The 27,397-nt window shown below is 35.9% G+C and overlaps 1 protein-coding gene across 7 annotated transcripts in view; it reads left to right on the top strand.

Moving 5' to 3' along the window:
* Positions 1-27,397, top strand: part of LOC148950360 (uncharacterized) — a 369,985-nt gene that overhangs the window by 201,207 nt on the left and 141,381 nt on the right. For all 7 annotated transcript variants that reach the window (XM_089092346.1, XM_089092345.1, XM_089092344.1 and 4 more), the window contains one exon: positions 21,225-21,331. In XM_089092346.1, the coding sequence (XP_088948472.1) occupies positions 21,225-21,331 (107 nt within the window). The remainder of the gene's footprint in view (positions 1-21,224; positions 21,332-27,397) is intronic.

Genomic DNA, 27,397 nt, shown 5'->3' with positions numbered 1-27,397 from the left:
ATTACACTACTTTAAACTACGTTAGGGAGCGGGTGCCCCCTCCCCCTGGATCCACCACTGCCTTAGGGCAGAATCGAAAATATAAAGAAACAAAACTTAAGGATGTTTGGTGACAAAATATAGATCCTAGAATATTCAATTTACGGTGATTCTAACCCTGTCAAATTTATTAAGCTTAATGGTATCCGTTAAAAGCTAGTAGAATGTGTAAACTTTCATTGTTTTATTAAAAAAAAGCCCCCCGCCCACCCAAAATTGATCTGATAAGAAATGCAAAATTTAAGTTTTAATTACATAAATAAATTTTATGATTAAAAGTGCAAAATGAGTGCTGTGGAGGGGGGGGGGGTGGTAGCTTTTCTATTACGGAAACGTTCTTTTTAATGAAAAATTATAGTTTCCGAAATTGATCCATTAAATGTTGTACTACATCCTGAAAAAGGGAGGATAAACGCCCTCATATCAAGGATAATTCTATTTTGCTGTGGACAGCCAATATGACAAAATGATCTTTTTCCATTCTCGAAAACTTTTTGTATTAAATAAAAAAACAGGTTTTTTCAATCGAAAGTAAGGAGCAACATTAAAGCATAAGACGAACAGAAATTATTACGTATGCGAGGGGGGTCCCCCTCGTCAATACCTCGCTCTTTACGCTAAAGTTCGAATTTTGTCCCAATTCTTTAAGAATGACTCCTGAATCACAAAGACCGTTTGATTAGAATAAATAACTCTTTTAAAAGTACTAAGAGTAAAGTAAAAGTACTTTAGCGAAAAAAGCGAGGCTTTGACGAGGGGCGACCCCTCTCATATACGCAATAATTTCCATTCGTTTAAGTTTTAATGTTGCTCCTTACTTTCGATTAAAAAAAAACTTATTTGTTATTTAATTTCTGATCGTTTCTTAATAGTGCTGGGAAATCTGGTTCCCCCTCCATGGAAAATTCCCTTCCCCCATGAAAAATCTCTCCATGTTAAGATCCTCCCATATACCCCCTTGACCCCCTACCACCAGAATAATCGCCCCCCCCCCTGAAATCGTCTGTATACTTCCCAATAACCAATACTATATGTAAACACAATGTGCAAAAGTTCATAACTTTCAGCCCTTCCCCTGGGGACTGTGGTGAGTTAAGTCATCCTCAAAGACATAGCTATTAGATTTTTCGACTATGCTGAACAAAATGGTTATCTCAAAATTTTGATCAGGTAACTTTGGGGAAACATTAGCGTCAGAGGGGGGCTAGGTGCCCTCTAATATTTTTGGTCACTTAAAATGGGAACTACAACTTTTTATTTCCGATAAATGAACCCTCTCCCGATCATCTACGATCCCTGGTTCAGTATGATCACCCTTGGGGGGGAAAAAAAATAAGCACGCATCCGTGATCTTTCTTCTGGCAACAAATGCAAAATTCCACATTTTAGTAAATTTAAGGAGCTTGAAACCTCTACAATAGACTTTTCTGGTATGCTGAATCTGATAGAGTGATTTTCATTAAGATCACTTGCTGTTTTGGGGGTGTATCCCCTCTTTTTCAAAAAATGGGAAAATTTTCTGAGGCTCGTAACTATTGATGGGGTATCATTAAATTTGATGAATTTTACATATTTAGAATCAGCATCAAAATTCTATTCTTTTGATGTATCTATTGTTATCAAGACTTTATTTCTTAGAGTTTCGTTTGCTATTGGCCGCATCGCTCCTTACTTACAGTTCGTTACCACGAACTGTTTGACATGAATAAACTTTACTGTAAACAGCAAATGGGAACGTGGTACTATTTACATTATATCTAAAGAACCGAGAATATGATGTTAAGCACCATAAGATATGGTGTTTAACGTCATAAGAAATTTAATTTAAAAAAAAAAGTTTGAACTCAAGTGTTTTGAAAGAGAATCGGTAAATAAACACTATGCAATTTCTAACTGGCTGTGTTTTTGTTGCAATTTAAAAGCAGGGTTGTAATTTGCTATAAGGCAGGGGGCGACAAAAATCCAGGAAATGCCCTTGTTCAATACCATTTGAAGCAGTAAATTCTGAATTTTAAGTTCCCTCTATAATTGAAAAAAACTTTTTATTTTTTTAATATCAGATATCAGACGGATTATACAGATCTTTAACAGTAGAACTAAAATTATAGGCTGACTTTATGTTAACTCCAAGGTTAACTCTGTAATTCGATAACCTTTTCCAAGAATGACAGGTAGCTTTTCAAGTATGTATACCTGTTATACATCGCTCTATTTGGTAATTATATTATTTGCCACCGAAATTTTATCTGCACTCCACCCAAACTTGTAAATGGGAGAATACATTCATTCGCAGGTCAAAAGTTCGGATCTGGATTTGATAGATGAGGTGGAAGAAAGCGTTTGAAATAAATAGAAAGTAGCAAATGTGTTTTGAGCCGTAGACGACATAGTAATCGTTGGTCGTCAACAACGGGTGATAAACTGTCATAAAAGTCTGAGAATTATTCAGACTTAATTTGCTTTTTCTTCAGTATAGCACAACTAAAAGTTTAAATGATTGAGCTAATACTGTACTTGGACTTCTATTTCTTTATTCATATAATTTTTATTCATTTTGAAAGCCACTTCTTTTTAGTCGTTTGACCTTAACCATTTTAAAATGAATCTATAGCCCCAGACAAGAAATAAAAGGTTCAAACTTCAAAATTTTAAAAACGTTTTGACCTTAAAGCTTCTTAATTTTCCAAAAATAAAGAATTATGAGCAAGCCTTATTTTCCTAAAAATACCGTGGGAATATCCAATAGAAATGCCATAAATAACTATATATATGTAAGAGGGTGCTATAATAGGATATGGCACAGATGCTTTTTGAAGCTGGGCTAGACAGCGATGACCAGGAACAACTTCAGGACGTGGGTAGTCTTTCTCAAAGTTCCAAAATTTTACGAGTAACGTAGAAAGTAGCCCATATACTTTAAGCTTCTTAGATGATATTTTGTCTCCTCTCTGTTGAAACTGAACCCTACTTCTGCTAAAAACATTATTTGCTTAAAACAAAACTTATCAAAGCAATTGATTGTAAAATAATGGGTCAGCAACCGTTTTAACGGACAATTGGAGGCTCTAGCGCTCTCTTCAATAACAAAAGAGATCGCGTCCCAGCATGATGCCATTTTCACCCCTAACAAGGCCAGCATACTAGAGACTGAAATTCGGAAATGGCTATTAGTTTTTAAAGTTATCAATACTCCTTGCATAATAGCAAACAGTTTTTTTTTTCTAGAACGGATGGATGGGGCTAGCGCCCTAATTGATGATATATACCTCCATACCAAATGAAAAACTATTAATTATTGTTAGCAATCTGAAAGCTTCATTTAAATGAGTTGAAAAGTTTGTGACTTCATTAATTTATTTGAGCCACCAGGTAAAGTTGTATACCATTTTTTTCATTTGCTGGGGTGAGGTCATTAGACCCATTTGTAATAGGAGAGAAGCCTAAAAAAATACATAATTAAGTCCTAAGTTCTTTAACTTTTTGTGAGAGGTCCTTCAGGTCAATCTTGAGACAGGAATTAAATAAAAAAAACAAGTTTTTTCAACTGAAAGTAAAGAGCAACATTACATCTTAAAACGAACAGAAATAATTACGTATATGAGGGGTTTTGCCTCCCTAGTCACTACCTCGCTCCTTACGCTAAAGCTCGAATCACAAGTCCCTGAATCACAAAGGCCGTTTAATTAGAATAGATAGCTCTTTTGAAAGTGCAAAAAAAAAACTTTAGCGTTAAAAGCGAGGTATTGTCAAGGGGACATCCCCACTCACATACGTAATAATTTTTGTTCGTTTTAAGTTTTAATGTTGCTCCTTGCTTTCAGTTAAAAATTTTTTTTTTTTTATTTAATTATGGATCGTTTTTTTAAATAATACTGGGAAACCCGGCACCCCTTCATAGAAATGTACCTTCTCCCAAGGAAACATCCTCCATGGAAAGATCCTCCCACGTAACCCCATCCTCTGACTCCCCTCACCAGAAAAAATCCCTCCTTATAGCGTCTGTATACTTCCCAATAACCAATACTTATATGTAAACAATGGGCAAAGTTCATAACTTGCAGCCCTTCCCCCAGGAACTGTGGGGGACAAAGTCCTACTCAAGGACATTTTATTAGGTTTTCGACTATGCTGAACAAAATGACTTTGGGGAAAAATGAGCGTGGGAGGGGGTCAAGTTGCCCTCCAATTCTTTGGTTGCGTAAAAAGGGCACTAGAACTTTTAATTTCCGTTCGAATGAGCCCTCTCACGATATTCTAGGACTACAGGATCGATACGATAACCCTGGAAAAAAAATAAAAATAAATAAACTCGCATCCGTGATCTTTCTTCTGGCAAAAAATACATAATTCCACATTTTTGCAGATATGAGCTTGAAACCTCTACGGTAGGGTTATCTGATACGCTGAATCTGATGGTTTGATTTTCATTAAGATTCTGCAACTTTTAGGGGGTGTTTCCCTTTTTTTCGAAAATAAGGCAATTTTTTTTCAGGCTCGTTACTTTTGATGAGCTAGACTAAATTTTGAAACCAGCATAAAAATCCAATTCTTTTGATGTATTTAGTGGTATCAAAATTTCGTTTTTTTCGGTTACTATTGAGCCGGGTCACTCCTTACTTACAGTTCGTTACCACGAACTGTTTGATGGTGTCAGGGCAACCATATACAAGGTTGTATACAGGGGGGCTACCGGGTTTGTACCCCCCCCCCTAAATTTTTCTCCGACTCGTAAAAATGTAACAAATACATTTAACATGTTTTTGGTGCACTTTTTAAGTTTTTTTTTTTTTGTGTGTAGAACAGACACCCCCACCAAACAAAAATTCTGGATGATGCGCAATTGTAAATTACTGCATGGAATTTTGTGAAACATCAAGTGAATCAACTTAGTTAAATGAACCTTTAGACTAAATGTGTAAATTAACCATTTATCTTGCATAGACGCGGCGTACGAATGTGTCACCGTGCGGAATAACTCTTTCTGTAACTGGGAAACCCAATATACAGTATTTTGATACTTTTAGATCGATCAGAATTTTCAATCGATGGCAATTTGGCCTTCTTTTGGGAAAAATTATGATTGGGTGCCACAATATGGCAGAAAACGCCACTTTTTTGTGATACAGATTCTTTGGCTACTTAATTGGGGCACTAGAACTTTTAATTTTTATTCAACTGAGCCCTTTCTCAATTTTCTAGGACCATTGGTACGGTAAGGTTACCCCAGAGAAAAAAAAATCAAGAAATAGGATGTAGATAGGAGCTTGAAACTTTTACAATAGGGTTTTCTGTTATTCTAAAATTGATAGTGTGATTGTCATCAAGATCACTCGATTTCTTGGGTGTTTTCCCCCTTCTTTGAAAATCAGATAGTTTTCTCAGGCATTTAGCTTTTGATGGGTAACTTTAAACTTTATAAATTATGTATATTTTTAACTCAGCATAAAAGGCAATTTTTTTGATTATTAATTTATATCGTAAACTTCCTTATTTAGAGTCTGATTACCACAAACGGTTTGAAAGATTTTGACTATCAAACTCTTCCTGTTAGGTAAGTAGCGCCCGCCGACCATATGAATAAAATTTCTAAAAGTAGCATGATAATAACCCATACTTCAGAAGAATTTACTTTTAATGCTGATTCCAAATATTAAAAAAAGTTTTAAGTTACTCATCAAAACTTGTTAGTTTGGGAAAATTTCCTTGGTTTTCAAGAGAAACCGCCCTCAGTTTATGTTCGTTGTGTGTTGGTTATTTACTTTGATTAAAAAAAAAACGTTAAATTTAGTCCTTATAAATGTGTCTGACAATTTAATTCTACCGTGTCTGTCAGAATAATTACGTTTATCTTTCTGTCGGTGCTTGTATTCCCACGTGTTGCGTTACATCTTCACACAACATTCTAGTCCGGAGTATTGAAGTGTGACTTCCTGGATGAGGTGCAACTAATACTAATTTTCTCTGATTTGTTTCAGTAATATTATCATGATACTAATCGTCACTGAGTCGTCTGAAACCATGAGAAACACCTGCAGCATAAAATCTAGTCATTCGGGGATTAATGAAAGTATTTTTTATGAAAGTAAAGGGTAAAATTAAATCTTAAAACAAGCAGAAATTATAATGTGTAAAAGTAGGGCAGGGTCTTCATCCCTCCAACACCCTGCTCTTTACGTTAAAATATTACTTCGGTACTTGTGTATTACATGGTACACACTCGAGAAGTATTGTATTTCCATCATATTTTTGTGTATTTCATTAGGATTAACGTAGCATCACTTCTCGAGTGTGTACCATATAATAAAAAAGTACCACAACTTCTTATGAAAAGAGTAGTCCAAGAATGAATGTGCTTAAAGCCTTCGCAAATGGCTAGTGTCATTTACACTTTAATGAAATAGTTGCATTAATATTTTAACGTTTTTTTCTTTTAATGCATACACACACACACAAACACACACACACATATATATATATATATATATATATATATATATATATATATATATATATATATATATATATATATATATATATATATATATATATATATATATATATATATATATATATATAGACAGAGAGAGAAAATAAAAAATGTAGAGAAAAGTCTAAAGGACAATGTAAAAACCAACCTCAAAATAAACACTAAAATAAAGACCCCTTCGAAGTAACAATGAAAGGGTAACATTTTTTTTATTCTGCACTGAAGATAGTTGACCGAAGGTCTCAACCAAAATCTTTTCATAAATTTTTCTTCTGTTTTTCACTGGATTTTTTTGTTTTTCATGAGTATCCAGTGTGGTCTCAGAAATTATTTACCTGTTGGGCTACCCGCTTTGATTGAAAACCCTGCCAAGACAGAGGACCTATTATTTATACTGTATGTACATTGAATAGACAGCACTTTGCTTAACAATTAGTAAGAGATTGTGTTTTTCTTTATATTAAACTAGCCTACTCGTTAGTTCTTCGAACAGATGACACTTTCAAGATCCGCTATCGATCTTTACCGGAATTGTTATGGCTTGGTCTTTTTGCCTGTATTTTTGCAACCAATTTATGAATCGGGGAAACATTTTGGAGGGACGGTTCAGACCTTATAGGCCCCCCCCCCGGATATATCCTTCCCTAATTTTCTATGACGTTTCATTCTTTATGATGATCCTGGGCGAAGATAAGAATAAATAAATAATACATAAGAGACACATCGGTTCTTACCAAGTCAATGCTACTGCATTGACTTTTATTAGTCCTAAAGGTCGTTTATAGGTGTCTAACCTGTGCTGCACCTTGTACTCCAAGATAAACCTTCGCCTGCTCTTGGTAAATTATATTCTGTTAGTAAGGCCAGTAAACCGGAAGCAAAATATTTTAAACTAAAACCTTAGTCATGTGAATTTTCTTTGCAATCTATCGCAAGAGAATTTGTGGCTGAATAATTGGTATATTGTTTACATCTCGTATCAATTTACCGCCAAATTATCTGCTACTCTACAAATTGGTTTGGACTATCCATTAATGCATATTGTGGGTTTCTTGCAATTAGTCCAAAGAATGACGGTTATCATTTTCTTTTCTTTTTTTTTGTAGGGGTTTTAGTACGTGTTTGAGGGAAAATAAAATATACGTAAATTAACGTATAATAACAAGAATTGCGGGTAGTTTCGACGGTCATAAAACCAGGATGTAACAATGTTTTTGTTCTAGGAAAGAATTTCTTGTGTGTGTACAAAGGAGTCAATAAGCACCTTGCTTCTCCATTGTCGATCACGGAGTTATAGAAAAAACAACTTAGTTTGTGTTTTAAAAAAGTTTGTTTTTTAACTAGGTTGAACAACTAAGTTGAACAACCTAGTTGTTCAACTTAGTTGAAATATCTAATAATTGTGTCTTTGAGAACGACTTAGTTCCCCACGGTCCCTGTGGGAAGGGCTGCAAGTTATGAACTTTGCCCATTTTTTACATATGGTATTGGGTATTGGTAGGTATACAGATGTTTTCAGGGGGATACCACCTGATGGCTAATTTGACAGTGGTTATATATACAAATCTTTGAATTAGCCAACCGACCAACCAGTATATTAAGCCTAGGAGTCCAGCTGGACACAGCGAAACATATTAAGAAAGCAATTCCTACTCCATAATATGCAGAATAATCCTAGTTGACACATTTTGCAGGGGGAGAGCCTTTATCTTCATTTCCTTCCTTGTTTTTCAAGTTTTTCTAAGAAATTCATGGATGTTCTAGAACCTATATATTCACAGTATATATACCCCCACCCCCCCTAATGTGCAAATATATACCTAGAATTGCATCCTCAATCTACATATAACATCCATTTGCATCACAAATGACATTTACTCCCATATTAGCCATATGGTGGATGTCCGTTTTCAGGGAGATTTTTATGGTGGGGGAGGGGGTCGGGGGATTGGGTTATATGGAAGGATCTTTTTATGAGGGGATTTTCCTTGGGAGAAAAAAAAATTGGGAGAAAAGATTTCCCAGCATTATTTAAAAAGCAATCCAAAAATCAAACATAGGTTATCATAAGGTTATTATTAGTTTAAAAAAAATGTAAAATTAATATGTAAATTTTGTTTGAATCTTTCATGTAGGGCGAGCCATTCAAAACCTGCATTAAAAAAGTTTTTTTTAACCGAAAGTAAGGAGTGACATTAAAAATTAAAACGAACAGAAATTATTTCGTATATGAAAGGGACTGTCCCCTCCTCAACGCCCGGTCTTTACGCTAAAGTTTTTTATTGTTTTATAAAGCAGAGTTGTGAGAAATAGTCCAACTTTACCGTAAAAAGTGGGCGTTGAGGAGGAGACAGCCCCTTTCATATACGGAGTAATTTTTGTTCGTTTTAAGTTTTAATTTCGCTTTAATGCTTGGATGGACAAATCTAACAATTTTAGCGGGATTATGATCATTAAAAAGAGCAGCTAGTCAAACATGAACAAAACCACTTGACTGTCATATGTCTAAAATTAGTATTTGTTGAAAAAAATAATTACGAAGAAAACACAATTCTTAAAGAAATCGACTGAATTCCTTATTAATTTTTTTAATTGTCCATTCAAGAAATTCCAGTTTTGTCAGTTAGAAAATCAGACTAATTTAAGGTATATCAATATCATCAGGATTGCCCTTCCAACAAGCAGAAATATTGTGTTTTAAACTCTGCTTCGATAGTGGATATTTTTCCCCATTTTTTATAAGAAAAATAGGTCAATCGGAAGGGGGTTGTGGGGAGGTGGCATATGTTCCCCTTGATTTCGGAAATGCTTTTTTATTGGTATTTTCATTTGAAAAAGCTATTTTTTTGGTATTTTCATCGAAAAATAAAATTACTAAATTCCCCCCCCCCCTAGGTTTTTGAAAGAAATATTCTGCCTGCTCTAACCCTACATTTTTCTGAATTTACACCATTGGAAAGAACAAAGTTTATAACTGAGACTCAAAATATCTAATTCATATCGAAACAATTACTTATTGGCTAAAAAATACCAGCAGTGTTTAACTTCAAACTAGCTCGAGTCGTTGTATTGTTCTCAAAGCGAGAAAGAAGAATAACCAAAGAAATATTCAATGGCTGTTCGTTTCCATTTCTATTGTTACCATTTTACATTAGGAAAACTACCTCCAACTAATATCTTCTTATCCTGTTTACATAGAAAAGTTATTAAGAACTTGTCTTTAATGATAGCATGGTTTTTCATATGAACAATTTATAGTCCTTGTTCAATGTAACAAACTATCACATTATTTGCTACGTAATTTATATAGCAGATTCATTGAGACCAGCAAGTCTACACTGTTCTACCCTTTTTTGGGATGGATCTATGCAACATTAGTGTCATATTGGTGAATGAAACTACTCTGAATACAACTTATAGGCTCGCGTGCTAAATACGCCATTAGTTAAAGGTTAGAGTTCATTAGTCAAATGTTCCATACAAATTTGATGAAATACCCCTTACACAGGTTCCTTAAGGTGTGATTTGGATTATGAGACATGAGAGAGTAAAGTGGAATACTGCCAAAAATGACGGTTTAATGGGGCTCGATTTTAGCCTTTGAAACAGACAAGTCTTCTTCGGCAAAGTTACTTCGTTTCATATCTTAACAGGTTTCTTTCTAAACCTCTTCTCATAGCCCTATTATATAACGGTAAACAGTTACACACGTTCTTAGATTCTGAAAACGATTCACCAAAAATTTAGATTTATTAAAGTGTAACCAAGCAAATGTCTTGTAAATAATGAATTTTTATAAACTTTCAGGGTTGTTTTAAATGGCAAATTAATAAATGTGTGTTATAGAAGCATTGAATATGTTTCACTTTTTTTTCAATAACCTATTTTCAGGCCTGTTACCTCTTATTTTTGCTTTAAAAAATAATCATAGTCTAAGTTCCTGTAATCATTCTCAGCATAATTTTGTTTGTATAAAATAAGAAATCGAAAGCTATCTCTTCTGAACAGTAGGAGCCATCTATTTATTATTTGGGCCTAGCACTGGAAAGGTAGGTGGCTTTATTTAGAAAGCTAGATGACTCTGTCGTAGCTTCTAATCCTATTCATAACATAAACTAGATGATGCAGAGCAATTGAAATACTTTATAGGAAATTAACTATTTGCTTTTGTCGAGGATGCCTTAGGTTTTTCATGACTTTTTTCCTTGTAGAGACCCACATAATGGGAAAGTACCAAAATGACTTTCCAGCTATACAGAATATATTCAACCGCTATCCGCTTTGTTAAGCCTTCTTTTAAATAAAAAATACAAATATTATTCAGATTTTACCTTGTCTTTATGTTGTTGTCTTTTGTCATGTTGTTATTACTTTGTAACAATTATAAAATCATTGTTAGTGATTTGTTCCATTAAAGTTTCATGTGCATTAAACTTTTTTCTTGGGGAATATCTCTAATCTGAACATATTTGAATATCGGAGATTAGTTTGAAGAAGTACTCGTTTTCATCTCATTTGTTGAGTCTACAGCCAAAAATTTGAATTTTAGTGATAAAGGCCTGTCACAAAAGGAATCATCAAACCAAGGAAAATTAAATCTGCCCTGCAAGAATTTAAAGGGGAGCAGGGAAAACAGGTCAATAGTAGGAAAAGTTGATTTTCACTTTCTAATTTGGCTCACTGGAAACAAATTAACAATGAAACATTAAAAAATGAATAAAAACTGCAATTTTTTCTTTCTTTGTATCTTTTTTAAGTATTTCTTTTGTATCTTTGTATTTTTCCCTCTTAACTGGTAAATTATACGTATCCTTGAATGTCAATTTTACTTCTGTCACCTTTCAGACTTGGTCTCATACTATTAACATTAAAATTGAAGAAATAGATATATTTGAATGTTACATTTGTAATATGGAAAAACTAAAGTTTATCATGGATTTTTCCTATGTTCAAAAAAGGGAATAAGAAAAAAACTCACACAGCATATCGAAAATTTTGTTCTCTCGCCAAGTATTAAAGGGTGTAAAACTCGACTATTAAAGGATATAAAAAGAGTCACGAGCAAGAATAAAAATTAATCACCAATTTCTTCTTAGCCTTTTCAATTACTTTTAGCCTAATCTTTCTTCATTTACTAAATTGACGATTTCCCTTCGGCTTCCTGGGATTAAAAACAGTGATAATAAAATCCAAATTTTTATGAATGTCTAATAAATTACTTAACTGTAGATGCCCTATTTGATAACTGCTATAGTTATATGTATATCATTCTTCAAATTAAGCATTCACATTCATTGGGGCAAGAAATTGGCATTGCTAACAACCAAATTGACTATTCAGCTACTGCATAATTTCCTGCATAAATCTTTGGGGGATCAGGCAGATTTACATATCTTATAGATGGATTAATATTCACATAATCAAGGTAGTAAATCGATAAATTCAGACCCTTCTTGACTTTGATATTGCATGCCATTTCAACGGCTGTGTAATAGAGTTGGATCATGACCATCCAATTAAACATCCCTCAATGACTGACCTTTAAATCCAAGCTGCATTTTGTATTTAAAGGGAATAAAATCAACGAAGCGGATACTTGTTTGATGGAATCATATATGTTTTAAATTTGATCAAGTTAAAGGTTATAGATTATAACTTATAATTGAAAAATGCAAAAGACAAAGTACCCAGAAGTTTCGATTCTATGATGTTGAAATGAATTAGCAGAGAATTTAGCATAAAAAAAAGGAGATTCGAGGGGATGTTTTTTTAGTTATTATGATATCGAAGATATGTCAGGGAGTTTGCCTTCAGATAAGAATTTTTGTATATTTCGTTGTTTCTCATTTAATACAATGTTTTGAATTTCAATCTTGCGTCATGCTTTGCCATGATGGACCGCCAAGCCAAAGGGCGAGGACGGGGCCTGGCTACCTGTCAATCATTCCTAAAGCATAAAAAAGTGATAGAACTTGCATTTGATTTGAATAACCCTTGTGACCTTAGTTATAGGCAGATATAGGGAATAGAAGTCGATCAGAGTCTGTCAATCACACAAGGATACATCTGCTCTTAATTTTCAATCCAAAATTTTAGGATTTACTCAAGTTTCTCCTAAAGCTTATGAATTATCCTTTGGTCAAGAATTTTGCATTTGCGTAATTTGTTCATTTGCATTAAGAATTGAATGTCCTAATTTTTTTTCGGATAAGATTTGATACAAATTCTGACAAGACATGGTATTTTCACCTTTCTATCCAATTCATTGATGCTTCTTTTTTCTTTTGAAATCAGCCCCTCGTATAAACCAGGATCGTTTCTCCAAATTTTCTCTGAGAGCCGAAAACAATCTTAATAGAAATATTCCTCAAAATATCCTAAGTTCAACAAAGAATTTTAACCACAACCTAACAGTCTCTGAAGATTTATTCCTGAATCCTTTAATATAAAATGATAAACTCTTCATATCTTAGACCTCTTGCCCCTGGGAGGGGCGAATCTCCAGCATTTTTATTGGGGGGAGGGGGGCAAGAGGGGTCAATATCTGGATGGTCAAAGGGTATGGGATGTATAATATTTTTTTCCACATTATTGGGGGGACAACTCCCCCCCCCTTGTCACCCCCGAACGACGCCCCTGGCCCTTGGGGCTGGACAGGCCAAGCTACGTTCGGAGCTTTTCTTTGTTGCTAATTGAAAATGGCTACCATTAAATGACTGCCTTAAAATTTAGAAGAGACGCTATATTTGGCCTCGGTCGACCCTTTGGTCAAAATAATGCACGAGGCCCATGAAGGGTCTATTTGCTATGCAGTCTCAATTCTTGAAAAGGCCAGTAAAGCTTAGGATTTTGATTGGTACTTGTCTATTATATAAAACACACTCGAGAAGTGAAGTTCGGTGAATGCTAATGAAATAAAACAAAATATGGTGAAAATAAAATGCTTTACTCACAAAATTATGAAAACTACCACAAAGAATTATGGAAGGGTGGCCGCCCTGAGCGCCTAATATAAAATAACCTAACCAAAATACCATCTAAATATTTAATTAAAAAAAAGCTATAATGCGGTTTCTCAGCGAACCGAAGGTTATTGTCCTGTATAGACAGGGTGAAAAACCGGGTATTCGCAATGCAAGTTCTCGAGTGTGTTTTATATTTTAGACAAGTACCTTTTTTATTCAAAAGAAACCCCTTCCAAAATTCTAGAGCCACCGATTCATTACGATCATCTACGGTAAAAAAAATAATAATAAAAAAATAAACACGAAAAATGTGACGCCTGACATTTTGGTAGGTAGAAGCTTGTCAATTCTGAGAGAGCTTTTTGGTATCCAGAATTTGATGGTGTAAGCAAATCTCATTTGAAGTTGGTTTCCCCGTTTTCTGAAAGTATGCAAATTTACTAATGCCAATTACTTTTGATTGTTACTTTTAAATTTGATAAAATATATATATTTGGAATCTCTATAAGACTGAGATTCTTTTGAATGATCAAATATGTAACAAAAAATATTCATATTGTTATCAATTTTTATTTTTTGCTTTCGTAATCATACGATTACGGAAAATCGTATTTTTCATATCAGAGTCAGAACTTGTGTTTTTATGATTTTCTTCATAAGTTGTATCTTGTATTTACTCGAAAAATAATGCAAAGGACAGTAGTTAATCTTTCATGGCATCTTTTGGGAGTTTTCCCCGGATCCAATCTGTTAGAGATTCAAGAGTCTCGACACACTGCTTGAGGTTTCCGCATGGCTCAGTTCTCCCCATTAGCTTTTGTCCTAAGTCAAACAGTCCCCCTTCCCACTTGACTACACATTTTCATTATGGTACGAATGTCGACAACTATCTTTGGGTGTTGTCATCGTCAAGAATCATGATTTATGAAGGAGGGTGGACGGGGAGAGAAGTGTAACTGAACAATTAGATTAGTTCCTGTCGAATCTGGAGCATTTATCCTAATTTAACGACTAGTTACATAATGAACTGTTAATGGAACTGCTGAAGATATCTTATCTTTCATTGTTCTTTGTTTTTTTTTTCAAAGTTGTGATGTGGACAAATTGATGAGACTGTAAGTCTATATTTATTTGCATGAATAATAAAAAAAATTCTCCGAAGAAGAAGTTCGAAAAAGAAAAATAAAAGCCATTTTGAAGCCTGAAACGAGCAGAAGCAGTATAAAAAAATTCAAACAGCTGCTAAAAAATCAGGCAATTACTTCAAAATTAACACAGATATGATAAATGAAAAAAAATGAACATAAAGTTAAAATGAACAATCCCGTCAAACGTAAAGATAACATATACTGATATAGATGAACGCTGAAGGAGCAGAAATTAAAATGGGCCCTTAGCCTATGCAATAATTCTTGAAAGATCGGAAAGGAAATTTTCATGGATCATTTATGACCCCATATTTAGGGGGCCCGTGCCTTACTTCGCTAAAAATGATTTTTAACCCTTTTCTGGCCCATTTGTTGTGGAACCATATTTTTCTTTCATTTTTTTTTGTGGGTTGGGCTTCCCTGACTCAAACTCTTGACGATATAATTTTTAAGCCAATAAAAAAATGTTTTTTTAGGGGGGACTTGCCCCTCAACACATCATTTTCATTTGGTTCTACTTGTCCCAAGGATTTAAGTCTGTAAGTTTTAAACTATAAAACCTATCTGTAAACATTTGCAGTTTGTATAATTTCCGAACCTTGGCCCTGAAGCTTGACAAGCCTGGAGACGAAGCCAGTCATCCTCGAAACCATAATTACTTGACCTTTCAACAATTCTGAACAGCTAATTTAAATTTTAGACTCCATGTCATGTGGGGGAAAGGGGAATTACGGGGACTAGTGGCAAAAAGAGCATAGGAAAGGGGCCAATTATTCCCATCCAATCATTTTAGGCCCTCGAAAAGAGCGCTAGAATTTTCATTCTTCAATCAAATGAGTCCTTTCCAAAATTTCTACAACCACCCCCTCCGTAACAAATTGTTGGGGGAAAAAGTAATAATCCGTTGATGGAACATGGCTCTTTACTTAGGGAGCGCTATAACTATGCCCCTGAGTAGGAGTAGAAAGACTTGTACATCTATAAGGTTGATTATTTCTGGTATTATAAACATACTTATACCAGGAGAATCTTCCCCCTCGTAATCAAACTATAATTATTGAGTGACCAATCGATCACACTTTAATATATCACATATAGGTTCTACTTCTAATATTTTTTTTTATCTCAAGCTTGTTTTTGTCTTATTTACTAAAGTATATTAATGTGAATGACCTTAAAACCCTTAAAGACCTGTTCAAGGCTGAGAACAGCCAAGGGCAAGAGGGAACTAAGGGCCTTTCCCTGGATCAGTAAAAATAACTGCAATAGGTAAAATTCGGAATCGTTAGAAAAAGTGCTACTCCAATAGTAAAAAGGATTTGGTTTAACCCTTTCCTCCGTTTTGAACATTTGCGGGTTACCTTGGATCAGCCCTAATGTCTTTATGATGTTAAGCTAATTATTTGAAATAATCTCCCCTCTTTACTAGCTCTAATTTTAGCTTTTAGAGAAAACTTAGGAGCTATTGTTCGCTGTCGTTTAGTTCGTTAATTCGCCTCAGATGGACCTTTAGCAAATTATACACTTTCCAAATACAGACGCTAAGATAATATATATATTTATCGTACATATTAGTCATGGAATATAGCCACAATAGCAGCACCATGTCGGATTGACTGCCACCTTTACATCCTATTTTCACGCTTCTTTTCCGAGCTGCTGCAATTATTGCTGCTAAGCAGTGCTTAATTATGCTTCTTGGTTTGTCAAAGTATCACTTTTTTACTCTTAAATGATAAGGGTACACAGGGAACCTTGAAGAGTCTCCCTTTCGAATTGAGACTTCCTGTCTGTCTCATGCGGTAGTTCTTGTTTCAGCTTGATTCATGTAAGCCATGTTTTACGGTTAATGCCTTCATAAAACTGGAGTTGTGAGATTTTTTATTTTTAATGTACACAGTCCGCGGGAACGGCCACATATTCTCAAAACAATCCATTCTTGTTCTATATCATCCAAATAGGAGGTCAGTTTTTAGGGTTAAACTGAAATCTCATTGTTTGTTCATTGGATTAATTGCTAGGAATAACAATTATTTTGTGAAATATATGTTGAGGATTTCCTAAGACTATTACATTTCATTTCAAAAGGGAATTTAATTTACTTCACGCTAATCACCTGTGCTGATATTCCACACTACTTATTTCATATTTTGGATCTTTGTTCAAGATCACCATGTTTTCTAAGATTTAGGTGCATCTTTGAACAATAGCCTAGGCCTTGTTGTTTATCGGACATAAATTAGATACAAATTAAAGAAATATACCCTTTGATTTCCAGCTTCATTCACTTTTCAAACATAACAGGCCTATTCACTGCTGTTGCTAGCCTGACCTACGGATATTTATTATTTCTTCTATTAGGGAGGGGGCGTGGATATCTCTTCGTTTTAACTTTAAATCTTGCTTCTTACTTTCTGTTGAAAAAAATTGTTTTTTTAATTTCTGATCGTTTTTCAAATAAAGCTGGGTAATCAAGCTTCTATCTATAGAAAATTTCCTCCCCTACAGAAAATTCCTCAAAGTAAAGCTTTTCTCACGTAAAATATCCTCCACACACCCACCTGGAGACTACCCCCGGATAATTCCATCCTCGCTGAAAATTTACTTGCAAATTTCTCGTGGACGTTTTCAAATCATGTCGGAATCTGCAAAATTTAAATAATAACTCTTCATCTTTCCGAAAAAATACAGAATAATCAGTTTTTGAACTGGTAGTCTCCCGATATTTAGGCGAACTCTCTACCTCACAGTGGCGCATTCAGATGGGGGTGAAGGGGGCGCCCCCTAACCTCGTCTAAAGTAGTGTAATTTACTTAATTAATGCACGTTTGCGTTAATTAAACTTGCTCCTAACGCAAGTTTATCGGATCAACCTATTTTGCCCCCCCCCCTAAAAAAGGTCCTGGATCCACCCCTGCTACCACAAGGCTATGAGAAATTCACTGCAATTACGGATACTATAGGTGAAGAATATCGCCAAATTTTACAACTTACAACCCTTTCCCCAGAGGACGTAAGGGGGTCATGTTATCCCCAAAGGCATATTTATTGGACCAAACAGCTATTCTGAACAAAATGGCTATATCAAAATGTTGATCGGGCGACTTTGGGGGAAGGAGGTCGGGGGGGGGGGGGGTTGGACTGCCATTCAACCTTTTTAGTGACTTAAAAAGGGCACTAGAACTTTTAATTTCCGTTCGAAAGAGCCGTCTGCTGATCTTCTAGGGCCAGTGGTTCGATACGATCATCCCTGGGGAAAAAAATAAACAAATAAACTCGCATCTGTGATCCACAAAATACAAAATTCCACATTTTTGTAGATAGAAGCTTAAAACCACTACAGTAGGGTTCGCTGATACGCTGAATCTTGTGGTATGAATTTCGTAAAGATTCCGTACATTTTAGAGGGGGTATCTCGATTTTTCAATGTCAAATTTTCTCAGGATCGTATCTTTTGATGGGTACACTAAACTTAATGAATCTTATATATTTGGAATCATCATAATAAGTTGATCACTTGATGCATTTATTGACACGTTAAAATCACTTTTTTTTTTAGAGAGATTCGGTTACTATTGAGCCGTGTCGCTCCTTACTTGATACAGTTCGTTACCATCATTGGTTTTAGAAGCTTTGCTAATTTTAAATGATTTGTTTGCCTTTATAATTTTAAAAAGTAGAAAACAAAAATAAAGAGTCCTGAGTTGATGCTTGAACAAAAAAAACAAAAAACAACTGATTTGCGCTCCTAACAATATACAAAAAAAGGCCTCGGTTCGATGTTCGTTCAAATAGGAAGAATTAATTCTTAGATAATACTAGAGCTGGAAATACTAGAAATTTGAGACTGGTGAACATAATTTTTTTTATGTAATTATAAGATCGTCTTTAATTATGCAGCGGTAGTGTAGCAAATTAGAAAATAAAGAAGCTATTAAAACTAGCTTCATTAATTTCTCTGAAGGCAAAAAGTTGCACTGTGTTCCGTACTACCATTATCTTCTGAATGAGAAGGAGGATTACTATGTAAAACAGCATGCCGACAAAGTTTAATGATTGATTTGCATGTTGAGTCAATAATATTGATTAAATGAATAAAAAGTGTCCAAAGGGAAGTAAAGGGCAACTTTAATTCTCAAAGTGAAAAGAATCCAATACGTAAGGAGAGCTGGCTCTGGTATATAGCCCGGCTCTTTGTACGAAGTTTAACTTATGCCTAGTTGAAAGTATGAACAAAATCTATAATGTGTTGAAAACTTTTGCTTAAAAAGCGGGAAGTTTGGGGTGCAAAAAAACCCCTTGTTTTTACGACAACTTTTATTCGTTTAAGTTTTAATTTGCTCTTTAGTGTCATTAATAATTCATTTTGAAAAACTAAATTCCTGACTGTCTTTAATATATTGTTTTGATCGATTTTAAATATCTTTTTTCCCACCCTCAAAACGTTTTTGCTATAAGAAGGGAGCTGCCAATCTCTGACCATACATATGACACGCTTAGTCCAAATGTGTTCCTCCAAATAAACAGGATTAATAAGTAAATTGTTTTCGCTGGTACGAATTATATTTGAGGGGGTAGGAAAGGCCTAAATAGTTGTACTATATCTAATCAAAAAGTATTTGAATCTACGAAATTTACATTTTTCACATTTCATAGGTTGCAGACGAGTCCAGTGCGCAGAGGTCGTCTTGTATATCGCCCTAAATCTTGAAATGTCAATGATTTTTGCTTTGGTTACAAAAATGCTTTGGATATAATTTGCCTTTTAAGTTTTGTCAAACTGGCCGCCAGCCAAAATGTTACCGTCTCCCAAAAGTTGGTTCCTGCACACTTGTTTCTTCCCGACCCAAAAATCCACTCCAATTTCACCACTGTAACATCACCCTATTTGTGCGTTCAAGGCCGTATCCAAGGGAGGGGGGTAGGAGGCTTGAACCCCCCCCCCAATGTTTGTCCGACTCGTAAAAATGTAAAAATAAATGAATATAAACAATTTTTTGATGGGTTTTAAAGTTTTGTTATGTAAATGATCATTAAAAAAAAAAAAAAAACACTTAACACTTGGAAAAAAACACTTAAATGAAACAGTACGTTTATTAGTTTTTTAGTGGCCATACCTAGAAGGAATTATTTTCTGACTTCAAACTGTCCAAATATTCCCCCCTCCCCTTATGTGCAAATATATAGCCCAAATTATATATATCCCATCTATCCTGTCACTCGTTTTTGTCTTGTCTCATGCTAAGATGAAAAAAATTAACGAAGAAACTGGTTTGTTCTCGGGTTTTACACAGCGTAAACTTGAGTGAGTGGCGCATAATACACAAGTACCAAAATTTGTTCCCCCTACGGAAATAAAACAAAAACTCAAATAAAATTAATATTTACAGGGGGGGGGTATTTTCCGGGGGGTAAACGCCGGGCACCAAAAGTAGGAGTCCAGTTTTGGCACCAAAAACAGCAGAAGTCTTATGTTTAAAACTACCCTTTTTGGACTAAAAATTGATAGAGTTCTAGGAGTCAAGTCGGTATCTTCAAGCTTTCTAACTACAAGGCCTTACAATAAGTGGATTCTTGATTCCAATCCTAGTAGATCAGTCAAGCAGCCATGAATACAGGGCTGTTGTTCTTTTCGGTGGGAGAATAACTTTGATCTCCTATTTTGGAATTCGATAATCTCAAGTTGTAAAATAAGCGTTATATGAAAAATATAAGATATTATAAAACAAATTGTAATAACGCTGAGATTTTGGGAGGAGTTAAGGGCTTGGAGGCCATCCCTTACGGAAGTGCCTGTAGTCAGCCATATACCATTTTGTTCAACAGTAAACAAAGTCAACTTACTGAGGCTGTACATTAAAAACAGATCATTGAAAAAATAATAGCATATTATTTGATGTTTAGCATATTATATCAAAGCTCGCAGAAAGTTGTACTAAATAATTTAGGCCCAGCGCCATGATCATTAAGGAGGAGAATTTGTACTTTTACTTAACATTTAATGGCTTTTTGCTGTGATTTTGATCAAACTATTGTGACTTAAAAACGGGCATTTTAATTTTAAACGCACAGCTTCAAACAAGAAAACCTGTGAATGTTACATGCAGAATGCTACGAATAACTACCGTAGTTCTGACATTTTATTATTGAGTTAAAATTTTGGTTTACAAATTTACTATGGATGACAAATTAGACAGGAAAAAAGTTGTGCTCTGTATGTTTGCTTGAATTTGTATTTGGTAGGATGCTTAGTAACTAATTACGATATTATTGAAAGAGAACCGATGGACGCTATTAGAATATGGAAGAACCGCCATATAACCTTTCCCTTTGGTTTATTTTTTACAAATAAGAAGCCTTTATAAGCTTTATTATTCTGCCTACAGTACTGAAAGCTTCCTCAGCTGTCTTAAAAGTTACTAATTAATTTTTTGCCTGTCGTTCTCAATCTAAGGCATTAAATCTAACTATTCTTTTTTTTTATTCCGCTTCTTAGCCCTAAAAAACAAATAGATTAAGGTTGATGGTTTCAAGGCGGTTAAAATGAGAAAATAACAGAGCAACTCAGGTTTTGTTCCATTTCAGCGATCAGTCTGTGAAATGTCTCAGCGAAAAACTCGTATGAATTATGTCAAGCTTGACGACGGAAGAATCATAGCCACGCCCTCTGCGGCTGCAGCTTTTTTACTCAAGTAAGTAATGTCTTGTAGAAGTATTTTTACTCCTTTTCGATTTTGAGTTTTTATTCCCAGTCATTCTAAATTAATTTTCATTTATTTTTCATCTGATTTCATACAATTTAGATTGAAGTATTAGAGGTGAAAAACTACATACAAATTACGGTAGGGTATACACGATTGGACGACATACCCACAGATAGGTAGGTATACCCAGAGAAAGACAGTTAGAAGGACCTTAACAACGTCTCGAATTTCTTGTTGAGCGCAGTACAAAGGGCCAGAAAAAAGGGAAAAATATACTGCCCAGATTTCCAATAAAGTTATCGAGTGTCTGAAGCACATACAATTACATGAAATTGTTTTTCACCAAAATTACCCAGATGTCCCTGAAATTGCCTTCACCACGGCTAAATCAATGATAAATTTATGAATTTATTTGGTGGCTAAACTGATATATTACAATTTGCTATCTTTAGCTACCCAAAAACCCTGCCACGCTTATTCTAAAGATTTGATCCTGAAATAGCGTGACTTTATGAGAGCAGAAGGAAATTAGCGTGGCTGAAACAAAAAGCTCTTTAAAGTAGGGTTTTTGAGTGAAATATTTAAGTGAGTTTTTTTCCCTATGTTTTTTTGTAATCTGAGGCTGATGAATCGATTATGTTTCTTGTTTGGCTTATCATAAATGTTTTATGAGTTTGATATTTCTATTCATTCAATCAAACTGGCTTTTAAAATGTCAAAATGCATTTCCATGTATGCCCTTATTCGCGTCTTGTTAAGCTTACTGATGGCTTGGGGGAAATTCCTTTTAACTCAGACGATATGGAAGTGCCTTTTCCGTTTCTCTTTATTTGGATATCAACCAGTAGTATATGTTTATTTTCTTTCTTCCCAAGTTCTAATGTATCTCTCCTTACGACACTCAATTCTGGAAATATAATTAATCAGATCTAGATGAAAACTCGATGCATAGCATAAGAAAAAAATAGCATAAGCCTACTGAATACATTTTTTTATATCCTGATTGAACTAAAAATTTTAAGAGACCCTGATATGGATTTTTCTAACACTACTGAGAATTCAAGTGGCTTAAAAGAGAATGTGAAGCAATTCGCGGTAAAGAATTGTAAGTGTGAAATGGCTTTGACAGCCTACATTGGGCCAAATTATTATCGATAAAAAACTCTAACATTTCCATTGGTTTAAAATAATGGAAAGGCTATTCAAATAACCTGTCAGATTGAGACGCCACATTGGTGCTTGGTGTCCTCATCATCCCAAAGCAGATACAGAGTCCATTAAAAAGACCCGTTAATATAGGTAATTTATCCACTAAAACTAACGGTTAAAGAATATTGCATGGCTACATAGATGCTATTAGAGTGGAGGTCAGTGGATGTTTTTGCGGGGAGGAGGAGGTACCTGGTTTATAAAAGTACATTTTTTAGCCAAAATTTCTAAGTATTCCTTGAGAAGCGCTATAGTTAAATTTGGTGGGTGAGAAAATTTAAACCATGAAATCCTTCCATTTGGGAGTAAAAGCGTTGCTTTTACTTAGAGATTTTATTTAAAAGCGAATACACGTATATTAGCCTCTTGTTGAAGCATTGTTGTAAAAAGTTACTTTAGTGTAAAGAGTCCAGAGTTGGGAAGATGGCACCCCCTCCTCATAATTGGGATGACACTGAGTATGATATTAAAAGCGAACAAAAATAAAAAATACAAAACATGTTTTCTCAAATATAAGTAAAACGACATTAACGCTAAATGGAAGAGAATTTATTTAGTGTAGGGAGGCGTTTAAGCTCCCACCCACTCTTGTAATACCGACGGTGGTACTTGTCCTTCAGATATCAGTTGCCAATTGTTTCTAAATGAATAAAGTATTTTTACTTTTAGACGAAATTTTACTATTGAATCGCAGTTGCAATCATGGTTGCAGTGTCAGATGAAACGTAGTAAAGAAGGAACTCTAGCCGATGGTAACCGAAATTTGAAAAACGCGTTAAAAAACAAAGCAATGAGCTTGTATCTCACTTCATTTGCGCTTATATCACGTTACCATTAATGGCTGAAAAATATAAAATTAAAAAACTAAAAAATATTATAGTCTATTCTCTTTTGGAAGAAGAACACCAAATTAAATGCTTATTTGTTTGCCAAACTTGTCACTATGATTTACCGTGGGCTTTATTCACAAATTAGTGAAAAACTAATGCGCACCCATTATTGAAAAATTAAGATTTTTTCTCGTTTGACAGAAAGGCGTAACGATAGCACTTTATCTTATCCCAGCAAGAATTACGGCTGATTTATTCTATTGGAATGATTTCCTATAAATAATTTCAGGAATTGTTCTAGTGAGGATGCCCAATTAGGTGTTTCAGTGGCCTGAATGCTGAGTGATATCTCGATATCACACCGTTTGTGGTAACGAACTGTAGCACAAACTATTAAAGTATGGAGCGACTCAGCCCATTACTAACCGAAAAAAAAGAGATTTTGTTAAGCGTTAATACATCAAAAGATTTGGGTTTATATGCTGATTCAAATATCTAAAATCCATTAAGTTTAATGTTACCCATCAAAAGCCACGAACCTGAGAACTTTTGCTTGATTTTCGAAACGGGGGGGGGGCACCCCAAGAATTAAAGGAACCTTAATGAAATCACATCATCAGATTCAGCATATCAGAGAACACTACTGTAAAGGTTTCAAGCTCCTGTCTACAAAAATTTGGGATTGTGCAGAACTAATGGTCCTAGAAGCATGGGAGACGACTCATTCGAACGGAAATTAAAAGTTCTAGTGTCCTTTTTGCGTTACCAAAAAATGGAGGGCAACTAGCCCTCCCCCTCCCACGCCCCTTTTTCCTAGATACATACCATCACAATTTTGAGATAACCGTTTTGTTCAGCGTAGTTGAAAGGTCCTCTAACTATGCTTTCGGGGCCGACATGATCCCTCACGGCCCCTGGAGAAAGGGCTGTAAGTTATGCAATTTACCCATGGTTTACATATAGTATATGTCATTGGGAAATGTAACGACATTGTTTGGGGAGATTTTTTGCGTGGGGGGTTTTCCAAGGGAAGAATTTATCGCGGGGAGGAAAGTTTCTGGGGGGAATTTTCCGGGGAAAATTTTAGACGTGGGAATTTACCAGAATTCATAAACGAAGTTCTATTTTTGCGTCTTACTTTCTCTATCGCTACTCAATTTTACATATGTAGAGAGTATATGGCAAATTGTCCCGAGGAAAAATTCAGCGGGGAGGAATTGTCTGTGGGGATTTGTTCATGGGGGGTTTCCCCAGGGGAAAATTTCCATGGGGGAAATGTTTCGTGGGAAAAACTTTCCGTCGGGGAGGATTTTCCAGGGAAAATTTTCCACAGAGGGAGGGAGAGGAGGAAGTTTCTGGCATGATTTAAAATAAGATCAGAAATTAAATAAAAAACAAGTTTTTTTAAACGAAGATAAAGAAAATTTTATGGAGGAATTGTCCACAGTTAACTTTATGGGGAGAATCTTTTGCAAGGAGGGCATTGTCCTGTGGAATTCTAAACGCGAGGAATTTTCCAGGAGGAACTTTCTTGGGGGATTTCATGGAGCGGGAGGCAGGTTTCCCGGCATTATTTGTAAAACGGTCAGAAATTGAATTTAAAAAAAGTTGTTTTCAATTGAAAGTAAGGAGTAACATTAAAACTTGAAATAAACAAAAATTATTCCGTATATGAGGGAAGCTGCCTCCTCTTCATTGTCCCGCTCTTTACGCTAAATTTTCACTTTTTGTTCGAATTCTTTAAGAACGACTCCTGGAGCACAAGGGCCTTTAATTGGAATAAGAAGCGTTTTTAGAGTACTTAAAAAACTTTATTAAGGACGTGATGAATTAAGGACGGAACTTATGTACGGATAATTTCTGTTTGTTTTAAGTTTTGATGTTTCTCCTTACTTTCGATTAAAACAAACTTGTTTGTTTTATTTGATAACACGAAGAGAGTAGAGATGACCCTAAAGGTCCGGTACGAACCACGTGGTTTATGGTTTTCTCAGTGAGAATGAAAAAACAGGAATTTTCTCACTTGAAAAACCATGAATTTTGTCACATTTATGTCTGTTTTTATGGTTTTTGTCAGTGAGAATTTGAAAAACAGGAATTTTGTCACATTTTTGTATGTTTTTATGGTTTTTGTCAGTGAGAATTTGAAAAACAGGAGCTTTCTCACTTGGAAAACCATAAACCACGTGGTGCTGTCACGAGTCAGAACACCTGTGCTGTCGACCTCAATTCACCTATCGTGAATCAATAATTCCCCTTAGAAACAACAAATTAATTTTCCTTTCTTGACAGATCAATCAATCAATGACATCATCTGTCAGACTTTAAAAATTTTCACCTAGAAACATTTTTCCAGGAATAGATCCAAAATCATTAATGTCTTTGCCTCGGGAACAGTTCTACTGGTCGAACTCCAAAGGATATTAATAACCCAAGGCCCTGGAAACAATTAGGCAAGAAACATCTTAGCGATGAATTGTTTTCGCGCGCGAGAAGGTTTCATATTAATTTGAAATGCGTTAGCACAGAGATGCCAATAACACAGGAACACGCTGAATTTACGTTTAGGGATTATTTGGGCGAAACCGTTTTAGACAGGTTATGGAACTATTTCAGCGAAACAGATAGAGAAATTTTAAAAGAAGATTTTGAAGAGATTTTGGAGGAGGTTTTGAGTGTGGTCGTTATAATACACAAGTTTCATTTGAACAGTGTTGTGAGGTCCTCTAACCCAACCCCAAAGGGTCCCAATCCTCCTACCCCAACCCCGAAGGAAGCCCCCGGTCCTCAAAGCCCCCCAAACTCCCAAAGGGCCACCGGCGCCCCCAAAGACCCACCCAGACCCCCAAAGGCCATCCCCAGGCCCCCAGGCTCCCAACTGTCCCCCCCGGACCCCCAAAGACCATCCCTGTGCTCCAAAGGCCCTCCCTGTGCCCCCAAAGGCCCTCCTCCGGTCCCCAAAGGCCCAGCGAGCTCCCAAAGGACCAACGGGGTCCCCAAGGCCCTCCCCCGGTCCCCAACTGCCCCACAGGCCCGCCCCAGGTCCGCCCAGGCCCCCCCGGGCTCCCAAAGGACCAACGGGGTCACAAAGGCCCTCCACCGGTCCCCTCATGTCCCTCAGGTACCCAAAGGCCCTCGATGAGTCCCAAAGGCCATCCTCCGGTCCCCAAAGGCCCATCGAGCTCCCCAAGGACCAACGGGGTCCCAAAGCCCCTCCAACGGTCCCCAAATGTCCCCCAGGCCCTCACAGACCAGACCGGCGCCCTAAAGGCCTACCCAGCCCCCCAAATGCCATCCCCGGCCCCCCACAGCCCCGCCCCCGGTCCCCAAAGGTCCCCCCGCGCTCCCAAAGGACCACCGACCCTCAAGGGACACACAGACCCTCAAAGGCTCTCCCGTGCACCCGTCTTTCGTTGATGTGTGTTGTCTGAAACCTATGATTTGGGATGTGTAGTTTGCTACTTCAGGCTTTTCTGAGCTAAGGTTTCCTAGTATTTCCTAGGTGAATGTTGTCTGAAACCAATAGTTTGGGATGAGTAGTTTGCTATTTCAGGCTTTTATGAGCTAGGTTTCTTAGCCTTTCGTTGATGTGTGTTGAGTGAAACTTATGATTTGGGATATGTAGTTTGTTATTTTTGACTTTTCTGAGTTGGATTTCTTAGTCTTTCATAGGTGTGTGGTGTCTGAAACCTATGATTTGGGATGTGTAGTTTACTATTTTCGACTTTTCTGAGCTGGATTTCCTAGCCTTTCATAGGTATGCGTTGTCAGAAAATTATGATTTGGGATGTATAGTTTGCTATTCCAGGCTTTTCTGAGCTAATGTTTTCTAGTATTTCGTAGGTGAATGTTGTCTGAAACCAATAGTTTGGGGTGAATAGTTTGCTATTTTTGACTTTTCTGAGCTAGGTTTCTTAGTCTTTCGTTGATGTGTGTTGACTGAAACCGATGATTTTGGGGTATGTAGTTTGCTATTTTTGACATTTCTGAGCTGGATTTCTTAGTCTTTCATAGG

This window comes from Artemia sp. Qi Xiang Cuo, chromosome 7 (assembly GCF_049724085.1).
Source record: "Artemia sp. Qi Xiang Cuo chromosome 7, ASM4972408v1, whole genome shotgun sequence".
NCBI classification, from domain to species: Eukaryota; Metazoa; Arthropoda; class Branchiopoda; order Anostraca; family Artemiidae; genus Artemia; species Artemia sp. Qi Xiang Cuo.
The sequence above is the reverse complement of the archived record's forward strand: the minus strand, read 5'-3'. Positions and strand labels throughout refer to the sequence as shown.